General features: G+C 49.7%; 1 protein-coding gene and 1 long non-coding RNA gene across 3 annotated transcripts in view; one reads left to right on the plus strand and one right to left on the minus strand.

Annotated features, from left to right (window-relative positions):
* Nucleotides 1–18,279, plus strand: part of LOC146335806 (uncharacterized) — a 37,040-nt gene extending 18,761 nt beyond the window's left edge. The window contains exons 3-4 of the long non-coding RNA XR_014785876.1: nt 10,920–11,072; nt 16,585–18,279. This is a non-coding gene — a long non-coding RNA (uncharacterized LOC146335806). The remainder of the gene's footprint in view (nt 1–10,919; nt 11,073–16,584) is intronic.
* LOC146335807 (dual specificity testis-specific protein kinase 1-like) overlaps nt 5,008–22,101 on the minus strand; it is a 28,722-nt gene continuing 11,628 nt past the window's right edge. The window contains exons 3-9 of one of the 2 annotated variants that reach the window (XM_084820872.1): nt 16,593–16,714; nt 13,156–13,204; nt 12,386–12,535; nt 10,690–10,863; nt 10,097–10,180; nt 7,466–7,552; nt 5,008–5,531 (exon numbers count right to left, since the gene is read on the minus strand). In XM_084820872.1, coding sequence (XP_084676998.1) covers nt 5,430–5,531; nt 7,466–7,552; nt 10,097–10,180; nt 10,690–10,863; nt 12,386–12,535; nt 13,156–13,204; nt 16,593–16,714 — 768 coding nt within the window. In that variant the 3' untranslated portion in view covers nt 5,008–5,429. The remainder of the gene's footprint in view (nt 5,532–7,465; nt 7,553–10,096; nt 10,181–10,689; nt 10,864–12,385; nt 12,536–13,155; nt 13,205–16,592; nt 16,715–22,101) is intronic. The other variant, XM_084820871.1, reaches the window with a different exon arrangement.

Here is a 22,101-nt window from a genome sequence, read left to right on the forward strand (position 1 = left end):
GAACTCTGCCTCGTGGATGCTTTGGAACTACGGCTGTTACAGCGGTGCAGAGAAAGCGGGGGGGGGGGCGTGAAAGCATCCTGTGGCGCTCAACTGGCAGGGTGCAGCCCTTTGTCCCCGGGGCATAGAAGAACCAGTTTCGTGCACAGTTACCTCACGCTTCCTCTTGCACCTGGCTCTGTTGTGCGTGCGCGCACATGGATGTAAGGAAAGGCCTTTTGGATCAGATGGAAGGCCTGTCTGGTCCAACAGCCTCTCTCAACTGTGGCCAGACACCCGCAGGAAGCCCACCAGCAGGTGATGAAAATGAAACCATTTGGCCTCAGCACTTGGATTCCAGGGTACACCGCTTTTGCAGATGGAGGATCCATCCTTTTCAAACAGCCATTAATAGACCTCTCGTCTCTGACTTTGCCTAATCCCCTTCTACGCTAGTGGCCCTCGCTGTGTCTTGTGGCAACGAGTTCCCCAAGCAAAGAGTTTGTGCTGCTTCATTGAATAACCCCAATTTCTAGCATTATAAGGTGGGGGGGGGCTGTATTATTATCCAATTTCTCCACACCGTGTGCTGTTATATAAACCTCTGTCCTTGGCCCTCAGAGCACATGGCGGCTGCTGCATTTGGAAATGGCACTCTGAGGAGGTGCCACACTGAATATGAATAATGATGATGATATTTATTAGACGCCTTTCTCAAAAAAACAAAGACTCAAGGTGTCTTTACAACAGGGATTAAGACATGCGAAATTGTACATCAACTTAAAACAGCTAAGACCAATTAACGATAAAATACCAGGACCCAATGAAACAATTTAGGGCACAATCCTATGCATGTTTAGGCAGAAAAAAGTCCTGCAGCTCCCAGCATTCCCCAGCCAGCCATGCTCGGAGTTGTTGGGAATAGTAGGACTTTTTCCTATCTAACATGCATAGGATTGTGCCCTAAATCAAGGAGACCCGTCACGTGCTGTAAAATGCCTGGGAGTGGAGGACCGCCTTAAGCTGGTGCAAAGAAGATGACAGCCTTGACTGGGGAGAGCATTCCATGCTACTGTGAAGGCCTCTCCCTTGTCACCCATCTCCGAACCTTGCTTGGAGGCACTTGGCAGAGGGCAGAGGGGTCTGTCTAGCCAGCTACCCTGTTTCCAGTAGCAGCTACGCAGATGCTTCTGCATGCTCAAAAGCAGAGCATGAAGGCACCTCTCCTCCGCCATTGTTTTTCTCCAGCATCTGGTGCTCAGAGATGTACACTGCCCCTGAACACAGAGGTTCCATGCAGGCAGCAGTGCTGACAGCTACCGATAGACCTGTCCTCCAAATGTCTGCCTGAACCTTTAAAAAACAACATTCAAGCTTTTGTCCTGAGTCGGCGTCAAGGCTAGGCATGGTTGGGCACTTGCCAAGGGCCCGGAGCCATCAGGGGCCCACTATTAGTGGCCCCCCGGACTTGTTTCCCCTCTTCACCATTGCAGCCTGCTGGTTCACCGATAATGGTGGTGAGCAGGAGGTGCCGCGGCCCCCTTGCTCCCTGGCTCTTTGCCTGTCAAGGAAGCACGGGGGAGCCACCATGACGAGGGGGGAGGAGCACAAGCAGCCGGCAGCCGTGGCACAGAGAAGGCAGACCCACCGAGGGAGGGGGCCCCTGGGGGTGCCTTGCCCACGGGTCTCCTCAAACCTTGGGCCGGCACTGCAATCACCCCACCTTGGGGGGAGTCACGTGCTGATTGTGCGTGGCGCACGCCAGCAATTTCAAGCCAGCCGTTTGGGGCCAGTTCCTGGCCTAAAGGGCAGCCCAAACAACACGGCCAAAGGCTCCCCTCCGCCGCTCTCCAGTCTCCGGGAAACGGTAGTGAACCACCGTTGGGAGCTGCTAGCGGGAACTGAGCACCCGACTGTTGTCTGCCAGTGAAGACTACAGTGGCTGGCTCCGTTCCAGCAGGAAGTGGGAGCACGCAGCCATGGCAACATCACGATGGCTTGACCGGCGTCTCTCCCAGTTGTGCAAGAGGCAGCCTCTGCTCTGCTCCCATTGCAAAACAAACCCAGCATGGCAATCCAAGGCGCCCACAGCCACTTCACTCCGATCCCCGCTTTGCTTGCCTGCCTCACGCCCTGGCGGAGAAGGCCTCGCCCTTTTGCCCCCGGGCATTTCAAAGGCGCTTCCACGGGAACACTCGAGGGCAGGAGAGTTGCTCTTTGAGGGCCATCCGGGGAAAGCTAACAAGCCCTTTATTGATTTATGCAGAGGGGGGCAGAAAAACAGGTCAGCTCTGAGTACAGCAGCCATGCTGTGGCAGGCTGGGCTGCAATTCTGTGGTCTCATCTTTAAAAGTTAGCGAGTGGTGGAGGTATCTTTTTAGAACTGCACCTCAAAATGGGTGTGGTTGGAGGATAGGTTTAAGTTGCAAAAAGCCTAGAGCAGCCTGGTGTTCGTCAGATGTCTTGGACTGCAACTCCCACCACCCACAGCCAGCATGGTCAACAGGGTTGGTGGGAGTTGTAGTCCATCACATCTAGAGGACACAAGGTTGGGGAGATGCATGCCCTGCTCCCCAAGACCCCCAGCAGATAATGTCTAATGCAGGGGTGTCGAACCTCGGGCCGAATTCCGTTCCGAGGAAGCCCTCGGCAAAGGGGGTTGGCCAGAAATAGCAGCATATTTTAGCTTAAAGACTTTGCTGCCAGATAATGTTGGATGCAGGCCCTCCCAGTGTTTGGACCTATATCTCCCATCAGCCCTAGCCAGCATAGCCAGTGGTGAGGACTGATGGGAGCTGTAGGCCAAAACATCTGGAGGGCCACAAGTTGCCTACCCAAATGTGATGTCATCGCACTCAGAATTTCCCTGCCCCTGCTCCCATTTCATTGGCTGCAGCTTGCAGGGGGCGGGGACAATCCTAGTGCAGTGACATCACGACACATATTCCTCATCCTGTTTTGTTTGGGCCTAAAGCTCCATGAACCGAGGAAGCTGCCTCATACGGCATCAGACCCTTGGTCCATCTAGCCCAATATTTGTCAGGGTTGGATCGGAGCCCAGAGAGCCCCAAAGCAGTTCTGATTCTGAGGAAGGGATAGAAACTGCGGGAGCGGAACCCGTGCGCTGTTCAGAGGAGCAGCCAGGGGGAGAGCGCCTCCCTGTACACATTCCTGAGAGTGATAGCGACCCTGGCAGGGAGAGGGAGGCGCAACAGCAGTTGCCGGACACTAGGTGCCAGCGCACCCTCAAGCGCGAGATGGCAGGTGCTGAGAAGAGGCGTTCAGCCCACTTGGCGCAACGGCAACAGCAGCGCTCCGATGCCCCACGGGAAAAGGGTGGACTCTCTCCTCCTAGCCCATAAGTACAGAGGTTTCCCGCCTTCCCCTCCAAACGGAGATCAACTGATTCCTCCGGTTAGAATCCCCAAGTAGGCAGCTCTCTGAAGTCTCACTCGTAGGATCAAGCTATTAGCATCTGTAAGTGTCATTAGGTTGAAGGGGAATAAAGCCTTGGAAAAGAGCCCTATTGTCTGCGTGTTGATTCTGGCTACCTGAGGATTTCAGAAGGCAGCAGGGGGAGTGCCCGACAGTATTGTGAACATTGGCCGGCAGCCATGGCTCTCCAGGGCTTCAGGCAGGAGTTTTTCCAGCCCTACCTGGAGATGCCGGGGATCGAACTGGAGACCTTCTGCATGCAAAGCAGGGGTCTGCCACTGAGCTATGGCCTTTTCCCTAAAAATAAAGCAAGTTTCTAATCTTCATGCTTGAACCGGGGGCCTTCTGCATACAAAGTGGGGGTTCACCACTGACAGTGGTGTAGCGGAGCAGGAAAGTTGATTATAATCTGGCTCTTATGCGAGTGAGAGAGAGAGAGACTGACTTCCCTTGTTGGTGCGGCCATGGCCTCTCTCAGGAGATGTGGTATCTCCTGGGGATGTGGCTGTGGATTTCTTTGGAGTTGTGGCCATGGATTCTCCTGGGGACGTGCTCTTGTGGGGGCATGGCCAAGAAATCCCCTGGGGGCGTGGCCATGCACTCTCCTGGGCGGTGTGGCTCTGGCCCTCTACGACTAGCAGCGTGCTGCTGCCCCTGCCACATCTGTCCATGGCGACTGCATTTTATACGGAGGGGAATCTCACCAGCTCGGCCATTTGGGAACAGTGTGGACACCGCAGCAGCAAACGTAAGAGATTTGCCCCTTGGCCGGGGACACCTCCCAGCAGGGCCTGCTGCTGGGAAGAGGAAGGAAAGAAGGACACCAGTGGATGGGGCAGGGTGGAGCTACGCATTACGAGAGACGCAGAGCTTCTGCCAGAACCAGCAGCTTTGCACCTCCTCCCCACAAACCGTTCTGTAATCTTGTGCGCCGTGATGTTGCCCCACTGGAAAAACTCACCACCCAACCAGCAGCAGGCAAGGAAGGGGAGAGTGAACGGGGGAAATCTCGCAACCTCGGGAGGTCAGATATTCACTATTATTAGGTGTCCCAGAGGGGGTGGAGGAGGAGGAGGACGATATATGGGGCTGCTGTTTTGTGGGGCAGCCATGCACCTCTGGTACGATCATGTTCCAGAGCTGAGAGAGGCAGCAAGGAAGCGACGGCAGTGGGAAGGGGGGCGGGGTTCCTCTGGCAGCAGACACTGACACAGGAACTGCCTTCTGAGTCAGACCAAAGAGACCCATCAAGCCCAGCACCCTGCTCCCAAGCACGGACAGCCCAGTTCCACAACAGCAGCTAGCTCCCCACAGAGAGACTCCACTTTTAGCCATCAACAGACCTCTCCACTTCCATGGATTTGTCCAGTCCTCCCCCTGCCCTCCTGGAAACCCCACCTAGACTTGCCCTGCCCTCTGCCAACCCATCCCACGCGTTAATGACTCTTTGCAAGAAGGAGCCCTCCCTTTAGTCTGCTGAGAAGCTGCAGTCGACCCGGAAGCGCGAGGCGGAGGCAGCGCCATCGGTGTCTGGGGAGGGGGCGGGGGGGCGATAGGTGGGCATTTGAGGAACAACTACACAGGACACAAGAAAGGCCGCAGAAGGGTTTTTGGCTGGTGACCATGGCTGGTTTTTCTTGCCTTTCCCCTGCAACTTGGCTCACTGGCTAGAGCCGTCGAAATCCATTTCCTCAGCAGGCTTTTGTCAGGACCAGGGCGAGCATTTCCTCCCTGGCTGCTTGCAGCACCTGTTGCTTGCTCTGTAAGAATGTGGAGCTGGATGAGTTTGCCGTCTGGAAGAGAGATTGCCGTGGGCTGTAGCTGGCTGGCTGGCCAGCCAGCCGGGTGTGAAGATGCTCCCCGCCACACTAAACAAGCCAGAGGTCCCTCCGTGATGCATGAGCAGGACAAGGCAGCCTTGCAATTGTTTGCCTGCTGGCATCTCCTCCCACTCCCCCCCCCCCCAGTTTTTGAGATATACAGGTACGTTTACAGTCCAGGTCCCACTAGGCCTTTCAGCCAGGGGACTGGTGCTCCGTCGCGGACTCCAGCCTCTCCGCCGTGTCTTCCAGTTCCTCCAGGAGCTCAGAGAAGGACGGCCGCTTGAACGCTTCCACCTGACGGGAGCAGAAAGGAAACAGTGGAAGGGAATCAAGGCTGGGAAACTGTTTCCCTCACCCCCTCTCCCACCTCTGGGGGTCGGGCGCTGGCAGCCTCCCAGCCAAAACCCAGAACTAAGCCCACAGTTAGCTCTAGTCAAAATTCCCACTATGCCATGTTTGCTGGCTTCCTGTTCTCACGCCTGCAACACTGCAGCCCCAAACTGCATGCTTGTGTTCACCCTTGTTAACCCAGACTCTCCCTTCCTCTGCGACATCTGTCTAAATTTAGACTGTAAGCTCCTGGGGACAGAGAGTTTCCTTTCCATTTTTGCTAATTCTGCTTTGTAAAGTACCATGTGCAGATCGGGGGGGGGGGGTTGCCCTCTATATTGCACATTAACATAGATTTATACCATTTTCTATAATAAATATAAACATTAAAAAAGGAGCATAGAAAGAAAATGTTTAATGAAGCATTTTGTTTTACTTGCACCCGTCTCTGTGCCGTTCTGCCTGATACAGGGGTGTGGGACCTGTGGTTCTCACAGACGTTGGTTGAGTCCTAGTCCTATTAGCTCCAGCCAGCATGGTTGATGGTGAAGAATGATGGGAGTTGTAGTCCAACATCTAGAGAGCCACAGGTTTCCAGTCTAATAGATTATGCTAGGGTTCAGTCTTTTTACAGAATGCTTTAGAAGAGTCTGCACACGTTAAGGAAAGTACAGTATGTACAAAATAAAAACTTGTCCCATTTTCTAGTTTCCCTATGGAAGGAGAAATAGGGATTTAGAGGGGGGGGCAACTCCTTCCAAAATCCCCTTTAACAATCTAGAAAGAACAGGGAGCATCTGAAAGGTTGCTAATGGTCTGTTTTTGTCTCTGTAACTCAGGAGAGTTACTCACAGGGGCAAGGAAAGGGGATGGGAGTCGGTTACCTTGTGCTGGATGGGTGGGTGGGGAGATGGAATCATTCCGCAAGGAGGCACTGGCACCTTCCCCCAATTCTCAGGTTTAGACTGGCCCACCTTGCTGATCGGGGAGGGCAGGGTTAAGAAACCAGGCTAGGTTAAGAGCAAAGTAGCTTTGTAGCTTTGTTTGTTTAATTCTTTTTAGCAGTGCTTCTGTGTGGTGTTTCGCTTCTAAACTGCCTTGGATCCCTGGGATGGGCCAAAAGGCCGGGTGTAAATCTTTCTGTTCATTAAATAAACAAGGCATGCAAACAAGCTGTAGGACAGCAACGGCCTCCCCTAAGGTGCATCGCTGAAAGCAAAATCGGAAAGGAAAAATTGTGGGCAGGGAGGAGGCACATACCACACACCACGCCCTCAAGAGCGGAAGGCTGCCGGATCAGTCCATCTAATCTATCATCCTGCTTCTGAGAAGCCCATGAGTAGGGAATGATGCCCTCTCTGGTTATGGCTTCCAGGGTCTGGTACTGTGAGACAGACTGTCCCCGATCATTGTGACTAACAGCTGTTCATAGACCTCTCTTCCTCCATGCATTTCTCTACTCTTCTTCTAACAAAGCCATCTAAATTAAGTGGCCATCGCCGCACCAAATTCCATAAATGTGTCATGCACAGTATGAGGAAGGACTTTCTTCTGTCTGTCTGTCTGTCTGTTCCATCCTGAATCTACTGCTAGTTTGTTTTCTTTATTTGTTCCATTTATATCTTGCCTTTCCTCCAAGGAGCCCAAGCCGGAGTACCTGGTCGTCCTTTCCATTTTATCCTCACAACAACCCTGTGAGGCAGGTAGGTTAGGCCGAGGGTCAGTGACTGGCCCAAAGTCACCCAGTGAGCTTCAAGGCTGAGTGGGGATTTGAACCTGGGTCTCCAAAGTCCAAATTTGAACCTGGGTCTCCAAAGTCCAATGCTCTAACCTCTACACCACACCAGCTCTCACCCGTTACTTCCGTCGCATGCTTAAAAGTATTAACAAACCCTTACTCGACAACAGCTGGCAGCCAGATCCAAAACGTGCTTTGGACATTCGCCGATCATGTCTTGGAAGGCCACCACATCCAGGCCGTAATCCTGGTGGTGGGAGGGAATGAGAAAAAGATTTAGAAATATTTCAGTTTTTTGGCCACTTCTTAGCTTAATTTAGGAGCTAAGGGCTGCCACTTTTATTTGGCCTCCTAAATTGCGAATCTGGTCTTAATGTTGTTTTAATGCAGTGGTGAAGAACCTCTTTCAGCCTGGTGGCTGAATTCAATTTCAGAGATATTCTCAGGGGCCGCTTTCCAGTGGTAGGCGGGGCCGGATGCAAAAAGGGCGGGGCCAAAAATAACAAAAATGCCTGCATCGTTTAGCTTCAAGCTCTTCCGTTTAGGATGGGGGGCGGGGACTGCAGAGAAGCTGGAAACCACCAAACGTACATCGCCTTCGCAAGATTTGTGGGAAGGCGGAATATAAATATTATACATTAACCCATTAATGAAATAGCCCAGCTCAGAATATGAGCCAATAATGTGATGTGGCTTCAAAAAAGGCAAATGCTATTTTGGGCTGCATTCATAGGAGCATAGCTTCCAAATCCCAGGAAGTACCAGTTCCCCTCTACTCAGCACTGGTTAGGCCTCATCTGGATGACTGTGTCCAGTTCTGGGAACCACACTTTAAGAAGGATGCAGACAAGCTGGAGAGGGTTCAGAGCAGGGCAACAAAGATGATCAGAGGACTGGAAACAAAGCCCTGTGAGGAGAGACTGAAAGAACTGGGCATGTTTAGCCTTGAGAAGAGAAGACTGAGGGGAGATAGGATAGCACTCTTCAAGGACTTGAAAGGCTGTCACAGAGAAGAAGGCCAGCATCTCTTCTCAATCATCCCAGAGTGCAGGACACGGAATAATGGGCTCAAGTGACAGGAAGCCAGATTCCGGCTGAACATCAGGAAAATCTTCCTGACGGTTAGAGCAATACGGCAATGGAACCCATTCCCTGGGTAGGTGCAGGGCTCTCCCACACTGGAGGCATTCAAGACGAGGCTGGACAGCCACCTGTCAGGGATGCTCTGACTTGGATTCCTGCATTGAGCTCGATGGTTGGACTCGATGGTCTTGTAGGCCCCTTCCAACCCTACTATTCTATGATTCGATGAAAAAATGGCGGAGCCACACTGCAACTCCATGCAGACCAGCTTTCCCCAGCCTGGTGTTCTCCAGATGTGTTGCACTACAACTCCCAGCATGCCCCAGCCAACATGGCTGGCTGGGGCATGCTGGAAGTTGTAATCCAACATATCTGGTTGGAAAAGGCTTATGCAAACCATCATCCCCTGCCTACTGCACTGAGAGACCTTCTACTGCCCTCCCCGCCAAAGAGACCCCTTAAAAGATTATCCCCCTAATCCAGAGGCTGCGTGTATTCCACACACACCCAGATTCCCGGCACAAGCTCTTGTGAACAGCCCCTTGCACCATGTGGGTGGCAAATAGATGTCACGTCCAAATAGTCAGAACCGCGGAGCAGGCCAGTCTCACCTGACATGCAAGAGGAGCAGGATTCTTCCCAGGTCTCACACAAGACGATGCCAAGGATCGACCAGCGGATACACTGGCCTTTAAACAGAAGGGGCTTTATAGGCTGAAATAGTTTTATCTGAATGCTCTGCCCCTCCCCAGGGAATTCTGGAGGACTCACTTGCATAGCACGGCGCGCACGGTATCGAGTAGGTACGCTGATTAGAAGAGAGGACATCAAACAACAGGCCCTGAGAAATTTAACACCATTTGAATCCATACTTAAACTCGCAGGCAAGGGGGAGAAAGGCCTGGTGTCACATATTTACCAAGTGCTAATTGACTTAGATATGGGTTCAACTAACAGTTTAAAACAAATAGGGGAACTGGATTGGGAAATAGAAATAGAGGATGTTTTATGGAAGTCAATGCTGGGGAAAAAAAACCCATTTAAATCAGTATCTATTAACATGAGGGAACAAGCTTGAAGGTTCTTCAAAAGTGGTATATGACTCCTGTTCGTTTAGACAAAATCACGAAGTGTCAAGATTGTGCTGGAGGGGATTCAAGGAACTAGGAACCACCCAGCCTGTGTGGTGGTCCTGTGTAAAAGCAGCAAAGTCTGGGCGTGGGGTCTTCGGTGGAAGTGATAAGACAGCTGGACAGCAATGGGAGCGAACACCAGAGCTGGCACTTTTACGATCGTTTCTGGGAAATAATAGAAACTGTTCCTTTCAGCCATTGGCTGGATTTTTGTTGGCAGCAGCTAGACTGGTTATTGCTCAATTTTGGAAGGGCTCAAGAGGAGGTTCATTAGATGCTTGGCAGACTCCGGTTTGGAAGATTGCCTTAACAGAAAAATTAACAACTAAGTTACAACTGGATACATTTTCTATGGACTGGTATCCATTTATTACGCGTGTTGGTAATGTTCAGCTTCATAATACTCCGCCAGTAACATACTGATCTCTCTGGTTCATGTGAACAATGTATTCTGTATTTTTCTGCCTTGATCTGCTACAATTTTTGATATGTCTGGACTATCACATGTAATGGGAGTGGGTGGGGTGAAAATAGAAGGAAATAAAATAAGAACTAATTTAAAAAAGAAGAATGACCTGGGTCCGGGGCAGCACCTCAGGGTCTGCAGGGGTTCTTCCCAGGATCTCACACAAGACGATGCCGAAGGAGAAGACATCCACCTGTCGGAGGGAGCGAAAATTAGCCAGAGGGTGCGGCGGGCTCTGAAACCCAGATGGGAAGCAATCAGGGGGACTATCCAGCCATTCAGGTGCACAGCTGTTGCCCTGCTGTGTTTTGTTCTCTGCCTGCACCTGCTGGCTGGTAAGAGAATCGAAAGTGGGGGGGGGGCAGGGGGGAAACCAAGGCATTGGTGGAAGAACACGGTCAAGGTTCCGCACCATTCAATTAAGGGGTTTCCTCGTTCTTTGAAGACCTCCGTTGAACTCTGAGGTGGCCCCAGCACCCTGTGTGTATTCAAAGGCTGTGTGTTCGAGTCCCACTGGGGTCACTTGCGGAGGGGCTGGAGCTCTGGGCAGAGGATGTGCTTCGCATATAGAAAGCCCCAGGTAGAAGATTAGGTAGCTGGTATTTTCCATCAACCTTCTCTGCCCGGGACCCCGGAGAGCAGGTACCTCACAAAGAAAGGTTATCATACCGATGGGGCAGGGAGAAAGAGGGGGTGCGGTACCTTCCTGTCATAAGGCTCCCCCCGCAACATCTCAGGGGCCATCCAGAAGGCTGATCCCACCAGAGAGAGCTTCCTCTCGGGGTCCTTCACAGGGAGTTCCACCACTTCCTTGGCCAGTCCGAAATCCGTCACCAAGGCCTCCCGCCCCCGCTGGGTCACTCGAATGAGGCAGTTCTGAAATGCAGTTGTAAAACAAGACTGTAATTGGGGTATGTATTTCTATTTCTTAGGGATGGGTGAGGAACTCGCTTCATCAAGGATGTTTGGATTTACCCAATTCACATCTCCTGAACCTTTCAGCAAACCAAGACAGAGATGAGTTCCGAAATCCACATTTTTGTGATCTTTCCAATGCATTGCAGGAAAAAGATGCACCAAAAAAGGTACAAACTAGTGGAAAGTCTGCTCTAATTGTGTGTATTTGAGAAAAGTGCACATAAAACTACATTTCAACTTCATAAAGTACTTGGGGGAAAATGGATATGTTTAAAAATGCACAGAAAAATAGGTGCATTTGGAAAAAAGATGCACCCCAAAAGTACAAATTTCCATATAGAACGTTTTTTTAATTGCGAGCTCGTGTGGAAACAGGATAGAAATAGCTTAACCTCAAAAGTACGGCAATCTCAGCACAACCCAGACTGCTAGATCCCTCCCTCGTGCTTATGGGTATGTCTGCATGTGTGTGCATCCCACGGATGCCACAGATTTGGGGACACCATTAGGGTTTCACCCAGCAGTTAGAATCATAGAGCTGGAAGTCATGTAGCTGAACCCCCTGCTGAAATGCAGGATCCCCGAGAGATGGTTCCCCAGATTAGTTTGCGAGATAAGGTCCTTTGATTGAAGAGCAGACAGACAGCTCGGCAGTTCAGCTTTCTCTCTATGGCCCCCAGACAGACAGACCCAGGTCCACTGTGAGGCCTGCAAAGCTACGTTTTAATTGCCCCTTATAAGGACGTAAGGCTGGCCTGGCTGGATCGGACCGACGGGCTCCTCAGGCCAGGATCCTGGTTCCTGCAATGGCCAGCTGCTAGGAAGCTCAGAACTGATGGATGAAAGGAAGCACCCCTTCTGCTGGAGCTCCCTGACACCTCTTCCTATCCCTAATCCCCTTTTAAAGCCACCAAAGTGAGCAGCTGTCTCCATATCCTGTGCCAGTGAGTTCCCTAAGTTGTACAAAGGGGCAAAGTCTTTGTTTGTCCTCAGTCTCCTGCCCATCCGTTTCCCTGGGGTGAACCCGAGTTCCAATCTTACAAGAACACATGCGCACACACCCCTTCGCTCTGTGCACTCCCGAGGCTTCCAGAGAGGAGCGAGGAACGCGGAGGCAGAAATCCCATGAAGTGCTAACAGCATTAGCCAGCATCTGCCGCCCCTCTCGGTGGCTCTGGCGATGACCCCATTATTCAGCTCGGGAAGAGGCTGACGGCGTGAAGGCAAGCTTCAGGAGAACATCTCCCCTAACGAGCCAGCCTTCAGTGCTTTCGATGAACGATGGTGACCCTCACAGGAAATAGTCCGTGTGGGTTGAATTTACAAGACCCCCCGAAAGCATTAGGAACTGCTTTGCTGGTCCAAAGGTGCATCCCGCCCAGCATCCATTTTCACGCAGTGGCCAGCCAGAAGCCCCCGGACAGCTCACAAATAAGGCGTACAAGGCAACCTCCCACTCTAGCAGCACTGGTTAGCCTACCTTGGAGTTGAGGTCCCGGTGGTAGATGTTCTTGGAGTGCAGATAGACCATCCCACGGCTGATGTCTGAAGCCAGGTCCACTTTTTCCTTCCAGCTGAGGGAGACATCTCTGCAGGCCAAGAGCTCTTCCAGGCAGCCGCCGTTCACGTACTGTCAGGCAGAGAAAGGGAGGCGGGGGCCCATCACCCTTTCAAGAGAGGCCAGAATGGAAGGCGGCTCACAGGAAATCTGGCACCCCATGGAGCACACCAGCTGAGACGGTGCACAGGCGAAGGTCTCACCAGCGGCGAGACCTATCTGTTTGGGGGCTGCACCACTTCGGACTGTCTGTGGGGGTTCACGTGACAGAATGCTCCACCATGTCAAAAATAAATAAACAAATCCCTGCATGCAGAAAACTAGGACCCTTCTTCCTGGCACACTAGGTTTCTATGTGCAGGGATTTGCTTGGTTTGTTGGTTTCGGGATCGTGGAGCATTCCATCACATGAAGCCCCTGCCTGCAATCTAAAGGGGTCCATTCAAGACCGAGGTATACCATTTCACTTGCTTTTTGTGGAAATTAGGCCTAGGATAACCAGAACACTCTGGCGGGAATTTGAGTGTCACTTGGACACACGAACATACACACCAAATATCAATGGATCCATCATGGAGCAGGTGGCAGAGCTGAGGCAAGGAAGATAATTTCTAACTTTATGGTCACTGAAGATACTTTTCTTTTTTAGCTTTTACAACATTCAGAGCCATTATGGGGAAACAGTCCCTTACCTCCAGAATTGGGTATAACTTGTCATCCTTCACACAGATCCCAAGATACCTTTAAAAAGACAAGAGATCCAGGAGAATTTATCAGAATCAGATTCTTTCTGCAGTGCAAAGTTGGTTCAAGCCTTAAAAGCAACCCCAAGACTGCCTTTAGGATTCTGAGACACCCTCGCTTTCTTCTTCTTTCTTCTTTGGCAGGAAGTCTTCATAGAAGTCTCCAAGGAAAATCTTCCCAAACTTTTATTTGCAAACTGCACTCCTATGTCAAGTTGTGAAATGCAAACACTATCGACAAAATAATATTGCTGGGATGGTTAAAAAGTATAAAACTAGAAATGGGTGGAACACAGCTAGATCCTCTGTTAGGCAGGATGAAAAGTGCCAGCAGATTTTCTGAGTATGATTAAAGGGGCAATTTGTCAGCTATTTAGTTTATTGTTATATTTTTACAGTAGGAGGTTGCCATTTCTGGACACAGGAAAATTTCTTGGGTTGTCTTGAACAGGGGAGGGGATGTCTGACATTTTTTTGTGGAATTGCAAAGGGGTGTGTGTGTGTGTGTGTAAGAAAGAGCACTTTGCACAGAATGGTAGACATGTGCATTGGGGGGGGCTTATTTAGATCCTTTAAAAGAAATAATGAAAGGAGAAAAAAGAAAGAGCTCTGTCAGCAGGCTGGGGGACCCAAGTGTCATGTTATTTCTACCATTTAAACATATTTCATGTCATCCTTCTGCCAGCACTGGCATTCAAGGCAGCTTAATAAAATCCTCACAAAAACACATGTAATTAACACATTAATTTGTTTTAATGAAAATCTGTGCCCCATGATATCCTGATGAACAAACTAGCTCAAAGTGGGCTAGATGAAGCAACGATCCGGTGGATCCACAGTTGGCTACAGAACTGGACTCAAAGAATGCTTATCAATGGGACCTTCTCAAACTGGGGAGAGGTAACGAGTGGGGTACCGCAGGGCTCAGTCCTGGGCCCAGTGCTCTTCAACATTTTTATTAATGACTTGGAGGAGGAGGTGCAGGGAATGCTGATCCAATTTGCAGATGACACAAAATTGGACAGGATAGCTAATACTTTGGAAGACAGAAACAAAATTCAAAGTGATCTGGATAGACTGGAGTACTGGGCAGAAAACAACAGAATGACATTTAATAGGGATAAATGCCAAGTTCTGCACCTAGGAAAAAGAAACCAAATGCACAGTTACAAGATGGGGGATACGTGGCTCAACCACACTACAAGCAAGAAGGATCTTGGAATTGTTGTCGATCACAAGCTGAATATGAGCCAACAATGGGATGTGGCTGCAAAAAAGGCCAATGCTCTTTTGGGCTGCATTAATAGAAGCATAGCTTCCAAATCCCGGGAAGTACTAGTTCCCCTCTACTCAGCACTGGTTAGGCCTCATCTGGAGTACTGTGTCCAGTTCTGGGCACCACACTTTAAGAAGGATGCAGACAAACTGGAGAGGGTTCAGAGGAGGGCAACGAAGATGATCAGGGGACTGGAAACAAAGCCCTATGAAGAGAGACTGAAGGAACTGGGCATGTTTAGCCTTGAGAAGAGAAGACTGAGGGGAGATAGGATAGCACTCTTCAAGTACTTGAAAGGTTGCCACAGAGAAGAAGACCAGGATCTCTTCTCCATCATCCCAGAGTGCAGGACACGGAATACTGGGCTCAAGTGACAGGAAGCCAGATTCCGGCTGAACATCAGGAGAAATTTTCTGACTGTTAGAGCAATACGACAATGGAACCAATTACCTGGGGAGGTGGTGGGCTCTCCCACACCGGAGGCGTTCAAGACGAGGCTGGACAGCCATCTGCCAGAGATGCTCTGACTTGGATCCCTGCATTGAGCAGGGGGTTGGACTTGATGGCCTTGTAGGCCCCTTCCAACCCTACTATTCTATGATTCTATGATTAAACCAGCAATATAACTCAGAAAACATGCCAATCAACAGAAACATCAATAAAAGCAGCAGTTTGGGCCAAGGGAAGCAGAGTAACACACATACAGGTCACTTGCAGCTTATGGTCTTGGGGGGCTTCAATATTCATGCCAAGGCTACTTTGTCAGGAGTGGCTCAGGATTTCTTGGCTGCCATGTCGACCATGGGCCTGTCTCAAATGATATCTTGCCCAACACATGTAGCAGGGCACACTTCGGACCTGGTTTTCTGGGCTGGACTGGGTGGGGAAGCCAGTACTGACTCCTTTGGCATGGACAGATTATCAGCTGATCAGTTTTTACCTTCAGACCACCTGTAACTTCTGCGGGGGGGGGGGATTTGATGGTCTGTCCCAGGAGGCTGATGAATCCAGATGGATTTTTGAGGTCCCTTGGGGATTTTCTTGCAGGCTTAGCTGGCGGTCCTGCTGAGGTCCTGGTCACCACTTGGAATGAGGAGATGACCCAGCTATTGATCTGATCGCTCCCAAATGTCCTCGACCTAGCCATAGAACCGTGTCAGCTCCTTGGTATTCCAAGGAGCTGAGGGCGATGAAATGATTGTGTCGACGATTAGAAAGCAAATGGCGGAAGATTTGGAACGAATACAATCAAACACAGATAATCCATTTGCGATCTTATTCTGTGGCGATGATGGAGGTGAAGAGGCCTACTTCTCCACCACCATTGCATCTGCTCAGTGTCGTCCAGTGGCACCCTTTGTGTAGTTAAGGGCCTCTTGGGCGTAGGCCTTGGAACACAACAACTCAAACCCACAAAGGCCAGCTGTGAACAATTTGCCAGACACTTTGCAGATAAAATCACTCGTATTCACGCTGACTTGGATGACATTGTTTTGACAGAGTCTGATATGGACGGGGCTGGTGCACCATCTAGTCATGTTATGGATACCTTTTGGCTTGTGCAACCTGAGGATGTGGACAAACTGCTTGGAGGACTGAGGCCTACTACTTGCCCTTTAGACCCTTGCCCGTCCTGGCTTGTGAAGCCTGCCAGAGCTGGGCTGGATATCTGGACCTCCGAGGTGGTGAAGCCCTTGTCGAAGAAACCAAATTTAGATCCTATGGTTTCGGATAACTACTGCCCTGTGTCAAATTTGCCATTCTTGGGCAAGGTGCTGGAGCGTGTGGTGGCCTCACAACTCCAAGCCGTTTTGGATAAAGCTGATTACCTAGATCCACCCCATTCAGGTTTCAGGCCTGGTTATGGGACGGAAACAGCCTTGGTCGCCCTGGTTGATGACTTATGCTGGGGAATGGATGGGGGGAGTGCAACCATGTTGGTTCTTCTGGACCTCTCAGCGGCTTTCGATACCATCGACCATGGTATCCTTCTGGATCGTTTATCTGGATTAGGCTTGGGAAGCACAGTTTTAAAGAGATCTCCCTGTAAAGATCTCTGCCTCTACCGGTCTTTGCATCAACCGCCGTCTCTTTCTCCATAGAGACCCACCTGACAATGTTGGGATGGGAGAGCTTCTGCAGCAAGCTGATCTCGCGCACAATCCCCTCCTGGTCCGCGTCATTCTTGTAGATTTTCACCACCATCGCTTTGCCGCCAGAGCTTTGAGCAACCTGCAAGGGCAGCAGTGTGAGAGCAAGCAACATCCAACCAAAGAAAAAAGACACAGCCCAACCAGGGCAGCCTCTGCTTTTATATTCACTCATCCAGACATGTAGGTAGCCCTTTGCCTGGTCACCTCTAGTGAGTTAAGGACTGACTCCAGGCGAACAGGCCAAAGGTGATGGTGCAAACTTGAAGAGAGGATGCAGGGCAGAGTGAACCAGAGGAACAATAAAGGAACAGAATGGGGGAAATTCTCTCATTGCACTCCTCAACCACCCTGCTCTCACTCTCCCCACTTTAAGGTTACCCCAGGAACTCATTTTTGTGCCTTTGTGTATATGGGTGTGGGGAGGAGATAATAGATGAAGGCAGGAATGGGTGTCTGAATGGTGCAGCAAAACTTTTTAAAGTGTTGGTCCTCGAATTGAGGGGCCCCCATTAGCAAAATGTCTTGGGTCAGCACAGCAGCCTTTGGTTCTGCTCCCCACCCTACCCCCCAAAATCCAGAGAGTGTGAGGTCGGTTGCAAACATTAATTAAGAGGGGCCATGCTGGATCAGACAAGGGTCCGTCTCTTCCAGCATTCTGTTCACACAGTGGCCAACCCATGGAAGCCCATAAGCAGGACATGAGTGCAACAGCACCCTCCCGCCCATGTTCCCTAGCAACTGGTGTACAGAGGCATACCTCCTCTGATACTGGAGGCAGTGCATAGCCATCAGGACTAGTAGCCACTGATAGCCTTCTCCTCCTCCATGATTTTGTTTAATCCCTTTTTAAAGCCATTCAAATTGGTGTCCATCACTACATCTTGGGGAAGCAAATTCCACAGCTTAATTATGCACCATGCGAAGAAGTCCTTCAAAGGTGAGGGGTCACATTTTTCCTAATTTCTCGGTTCAGCATAGGGGCTCAACAACCAGTGAAATAGCAACAGGATCCCCCAAATGTTCTAGAAGGACGCCATCTCCTTGACAGCTTCGGTTAAGCCCAGGCGTTTCTTGGTGAATTGGAATAAACTGGTACAGCTGGATCGTTCCATTGAGCTATCAGGACAGATTCAGGCCTTTTGTTTAAGTGTTCCCCTCCATATCAGTGCTGTTCATTCTAAAATGATAAAAATGTCTTAAACAAAGTTTGGGAGTTGCCCTGGACACACATCGGCTGGAGCTCTCCTCCACTGAAGGTCCCAAATAAAGGATATGACATAAAACCAGATCTTTGGAGAGTGGATTTTTTTAAAAAATGCAAGCAATAAATAAATCACTGTCCATTCATGTCACCTTTCACACTAGACAGTTGAAGTGTTAGATTACTCAACTAAAAGCTTATGTTGATTAACTGGTGGTATGGATTTTAAATCAGTACTGTTGTGCGTTAAAGGCGCCTTTGCATATTAGTGGCACAGGGAAGGAAAATGTTACAGATGGTCTTTCTAATATGGAGTGGTAGCATTTGTTATTTATTTGTTTGATTGTTTGTTTGTTTATTTATTTCATTTCTATACCGCCCAATAGCCAAAGCTCTCTGGGCGGTTCACAAAATTAAATATTGCAATATTATGTTGCAAGTACAATAAAAAGTACAATAAAAAATGAAAGTCCCCTTTATTGAAATGGTGGTAATATGCAAATTTTAGATGGATTTGGAGCATCCCTTTAAAGAACTCCTAGCCACTTAGTCAGATGCCTTTTAATTGACCGACAGCCCTATTTAGCGCTCCTGCATCGGAGTCTGACCTTCACATCTATCTTGTCTCTTCTATGCATCAACCTGCCTGCTCCCTCGCTTCAAAGCAAGATTGATGGTGGCAGCCCAGCTGTTTGGGCTACATGAAACAGCCATTATGCCGCTTCTAATGGCTGCAGAATTGCCAAGTAACCTTTGCAAACGGTAACGCTGGATGAGTCTCTGCCAGGTTTCTGCGGGGCATCCATCCTAAAAAGGCTTTTAACGCCAATCGTTAATTCCCTACCTCTCCCACTTTTGGGTCATCATGCCTGATCAGGGTTACCATTCCAGGGAATCCGGCACCCACAATATAAGCCTGTGGGTTCTTCTCACCCTACAGTGGCTGCTTTTGCCCCGTGCCTGGCGGAATATCAATGCTCCTGTCAGGGCCGGGTTGAGTCAGAAGTCATCAGGAATTTAAACCAATCTGGCATTAAGATTCGTGAAGTAAAAGGTTCACACAGGAAGCCACCCATCACTTGAGGAGGCATGAATATCTCGGATTATTGTTTCTGTTGCCTTTCTGGTGAAAGACACAGAAGCACTTGGGGGTGCGGGGAGAGAGGTAGAAGCAGGGGCTGGACTGGATTACAAACACTGGATTAAGTAGGCAGTACCTTGTGGAAAATGCTCTAAGGGCGCAGTCCTATGCATGTTTAGACAGAAAAAAGTCTTACAACTCCCAGCATTCCCAAGCCAGCAGTGCATAGGATTGCACCTCTAAACACGCATAGGATTGAACCTTTATTCTGTCCTTCCCTAACCTGGTGTCATCCAGATGGGTTGGACTTCAACTCCCATCAACCCCAGCCATCCAGATACACCTGGGAAGCTCACAAGTAGGGCTTCCCTCCACTGTATTTTGCTGTTCAGAGGAAGATGGCATCTAAGGGTGGGGTCAAAATTCCCCAAAATACCAGCCTATTTTAGGCTGAAGCTCTTCCTGCCAGCAGCTCATGCTTGGGAGAGGCATTTCAACTTTTTAGAACGGGGGGGGGGGGGCTGCACAAAAGCCAGGAAGCCGCCAAATGATCGGTGAGCGGTGGGAAGGGATGCATTCATCTGGTAAATCCCGAAGGCCAGACTGGGACCCCAAGTGGGCCTGAGGTTCGCCCCCCTGCTTTAGACTACGAGTTCTGTCCATTTCTACAAGAGCAAAGTCATAATAAATCAGGACGCAACGGCTGCCTGGCGTAGCAGCTCAGCGTGTCAGACCACAACTCAAATGTGCTAGTCTGCAACATCAGAGCTGCAGGCAACACTTTAGTCCATTGCTAGGTTTGGCTTTCGCATCGCCCTATTTAAAAAAAAAGAGAAACTGCACACAGCACTCTTTGGGCAAGACTCACTCCTGCAGCAAGAAAGAAAGAAAGAAAATTCCCCTCCAAGTGTTGCCGGTGAGCCAGAAGCAGCTGGGATTGAATGGCGATGAAAGACAGAGGCCCGAGGGCAAGTCTTGGACCCAGGCGAAACAGCAGAAGAATGCTTTGGGCTAAAGGGCCCCCAGTGAAATGTCAAGGCTCAGTAAAGATCAAGAGCACAACAGAAGGTTGTCCGGCTCTAGGAAAGAGCACATCTTGATTAGGAAAGGCTCCAGGGAGGGGCACTTTCCTGGACACCAGCCTAGGAGTGGGCTGGGGTGGGGTGAGTGTGAAAACTCATTGCTTACCCTCTCACTGAGCATATGGTCCATTTCTGATTTATTTCCTCTAACTTTGCAAATTGTTCATTGGCAGGGCTGCAACGTTTAAACATTTAAACCAGGGGTGCAGAACCTCTTTCAGCCTGAAGCCCAGATTCTGCTTCAGGGAAATTCTCGGGGGCCACATTCCAGTCTTGGGCGGGGCCAAAGGCAAAAAAGGCAGGGCCAAAACACCAAGAATAGCAGCCTATTTTGGCTTCAAGCTCTTTCTGCCTTAGGTGAAACTACCACTTTACTCATCTGCAGATTTAATCAATCATGTAATCAACTAAAACTGATATGATAAATCAGCAAAGATATCTTGGATCAGGTGCCAGCAGTATTGATTAGCTAACTAGACTAGCAAAGCTGGGCAGCCCAGTGTGGTCTGAGCAAGACGGCCACCAGTCTGATGCGATTTAGGATGCTACATGCAGGCAGCAGATAAATGTCAGCTTGGAGTGAAGGCAGAGGCAACCTTTTTAGACCAGTGGGGCCCATCTGGAAGCGCCCTGGCTGTGACTGATCCAAACATTCATTCATTCATTCATTCATTCATTCATTCATTATATTTCTATACCACCCCATAGCCAAAGCTCTCTGGGCAGTTCACAAAAAAAATAACAATCCCTCTCCAGGGTCAAGCTTTGCAAGTCCTGCACGCTGGCATCAGACGTCGGCTGTGCACAGCACTGATTGGCCAGGTTCTGCGAGTCCAACCCTTCTCTGCGCCCCAGAGTATTTTTGCACTTTTAGGTTGTTGCTTTTAGTTAATAAGGTGAGAAATGAACAAATAAACAGGAATGTATCTGTGGCACGTTACAAAAAAAAAGGTGAACAATAAACCCACAGACTGAAACAATTGTTGGATGAGAGTTAGTAGATGCTAGTTTCATACACATAGTAGAGAAATTGCATTTGGGATTAGAGAGGTTTTGGAAGTTTGCATCTCCAAGATGCGTGTGCGTTTGCCCCTGGAGGAACTGGATAAGGGACCGACCACCCTTCAAACCAGAGCCTTGGTCACAAGGTGGTTGCACAGAGTTGGCAGATCTCTTAAAAGCCCTCCAGATATGTGGGGCAGCATCTCCCATGGGAGTGCCCCTCGTTGGGAAAGGCTGAAGGGGCTTCCTTTGTTTTGTAACAGGGCAAAAAAATGAATCAATGAGTTTTCATTTGCTTTGGCTGCTAACCAGGCAGACATGTTGCTTCTCAGCTGTTGTTTCTTTAAGATGAGAATAAAAGGGATTTACGCACCCACGAGTCACAGGGTGACAGCCCACCTGAAAGGTGGCCATAGTGGGCAAGGCTGGCAGCTTAGTGGGGCTGGCAGATTCAGGGTTTGCTAGCAGTGCTGGCCCCCTGGGCCAGGTGTGGGGAACTGTTGGACTCCAACTCCCATTGGCCCCAGCCAGCATGGCAGGGATCATGGGAGTCAGAGTCCAACAACATCTGGAGACACCCCCCCCCCGACCTAGGCCATGTGTTGTACCTAGGGATGGTGGAGACATACGCAACGGAATCAAATGAGTTTGGAGTTCTTTGAATCTGACCTGTGGTTTCCACAGCAGACCGGATTTTTGCAAGTTGCACAAGTTCTGCATTTTTGCGGACTGGTTTCTTTACTTTCTGGAATTTTATTCCAATTTAGCCATAGAGAAATATGTAAAATTTAAAAAAAAAACACTAGCCAAAAATGTGCATTTCCCCAATAGGCTAAAGCATGAGGATGAGCATTTGGGGGGATTTGCGCATTTTCGCAAGTGAGAATTTGGGCCAATGCAAATTTGGGAAATTGGGAAAAATCTGATTCCGGCAATGAATGGATGACGGAATAAAAGGCACCTAACAATCCACGAAACACAGACAGTATGCATTTTACAAAATCCATATATCCCTAGCTGCACCTAACACTGGGTGTTCGGGGCAGCTGTGTCCAAGGCCTATCCAAGAATATACAACCACCACCCCGCCACCCCCAGCC

Source organism: Heloderma suspectum, chromosome 14 (genome assembly GCF_057233095.1).
Source record: "Heloderma suspectum isolate Gila_16-S chromosome 14, 16-S_ref, whole genome shotgun sequence".
Lineage (NCBI taxonomy): Eukaryota > Metazoa > Chordata > Lepidosauria > Squamata > Helodermatidae > Heloderma > Heloderma suspectum.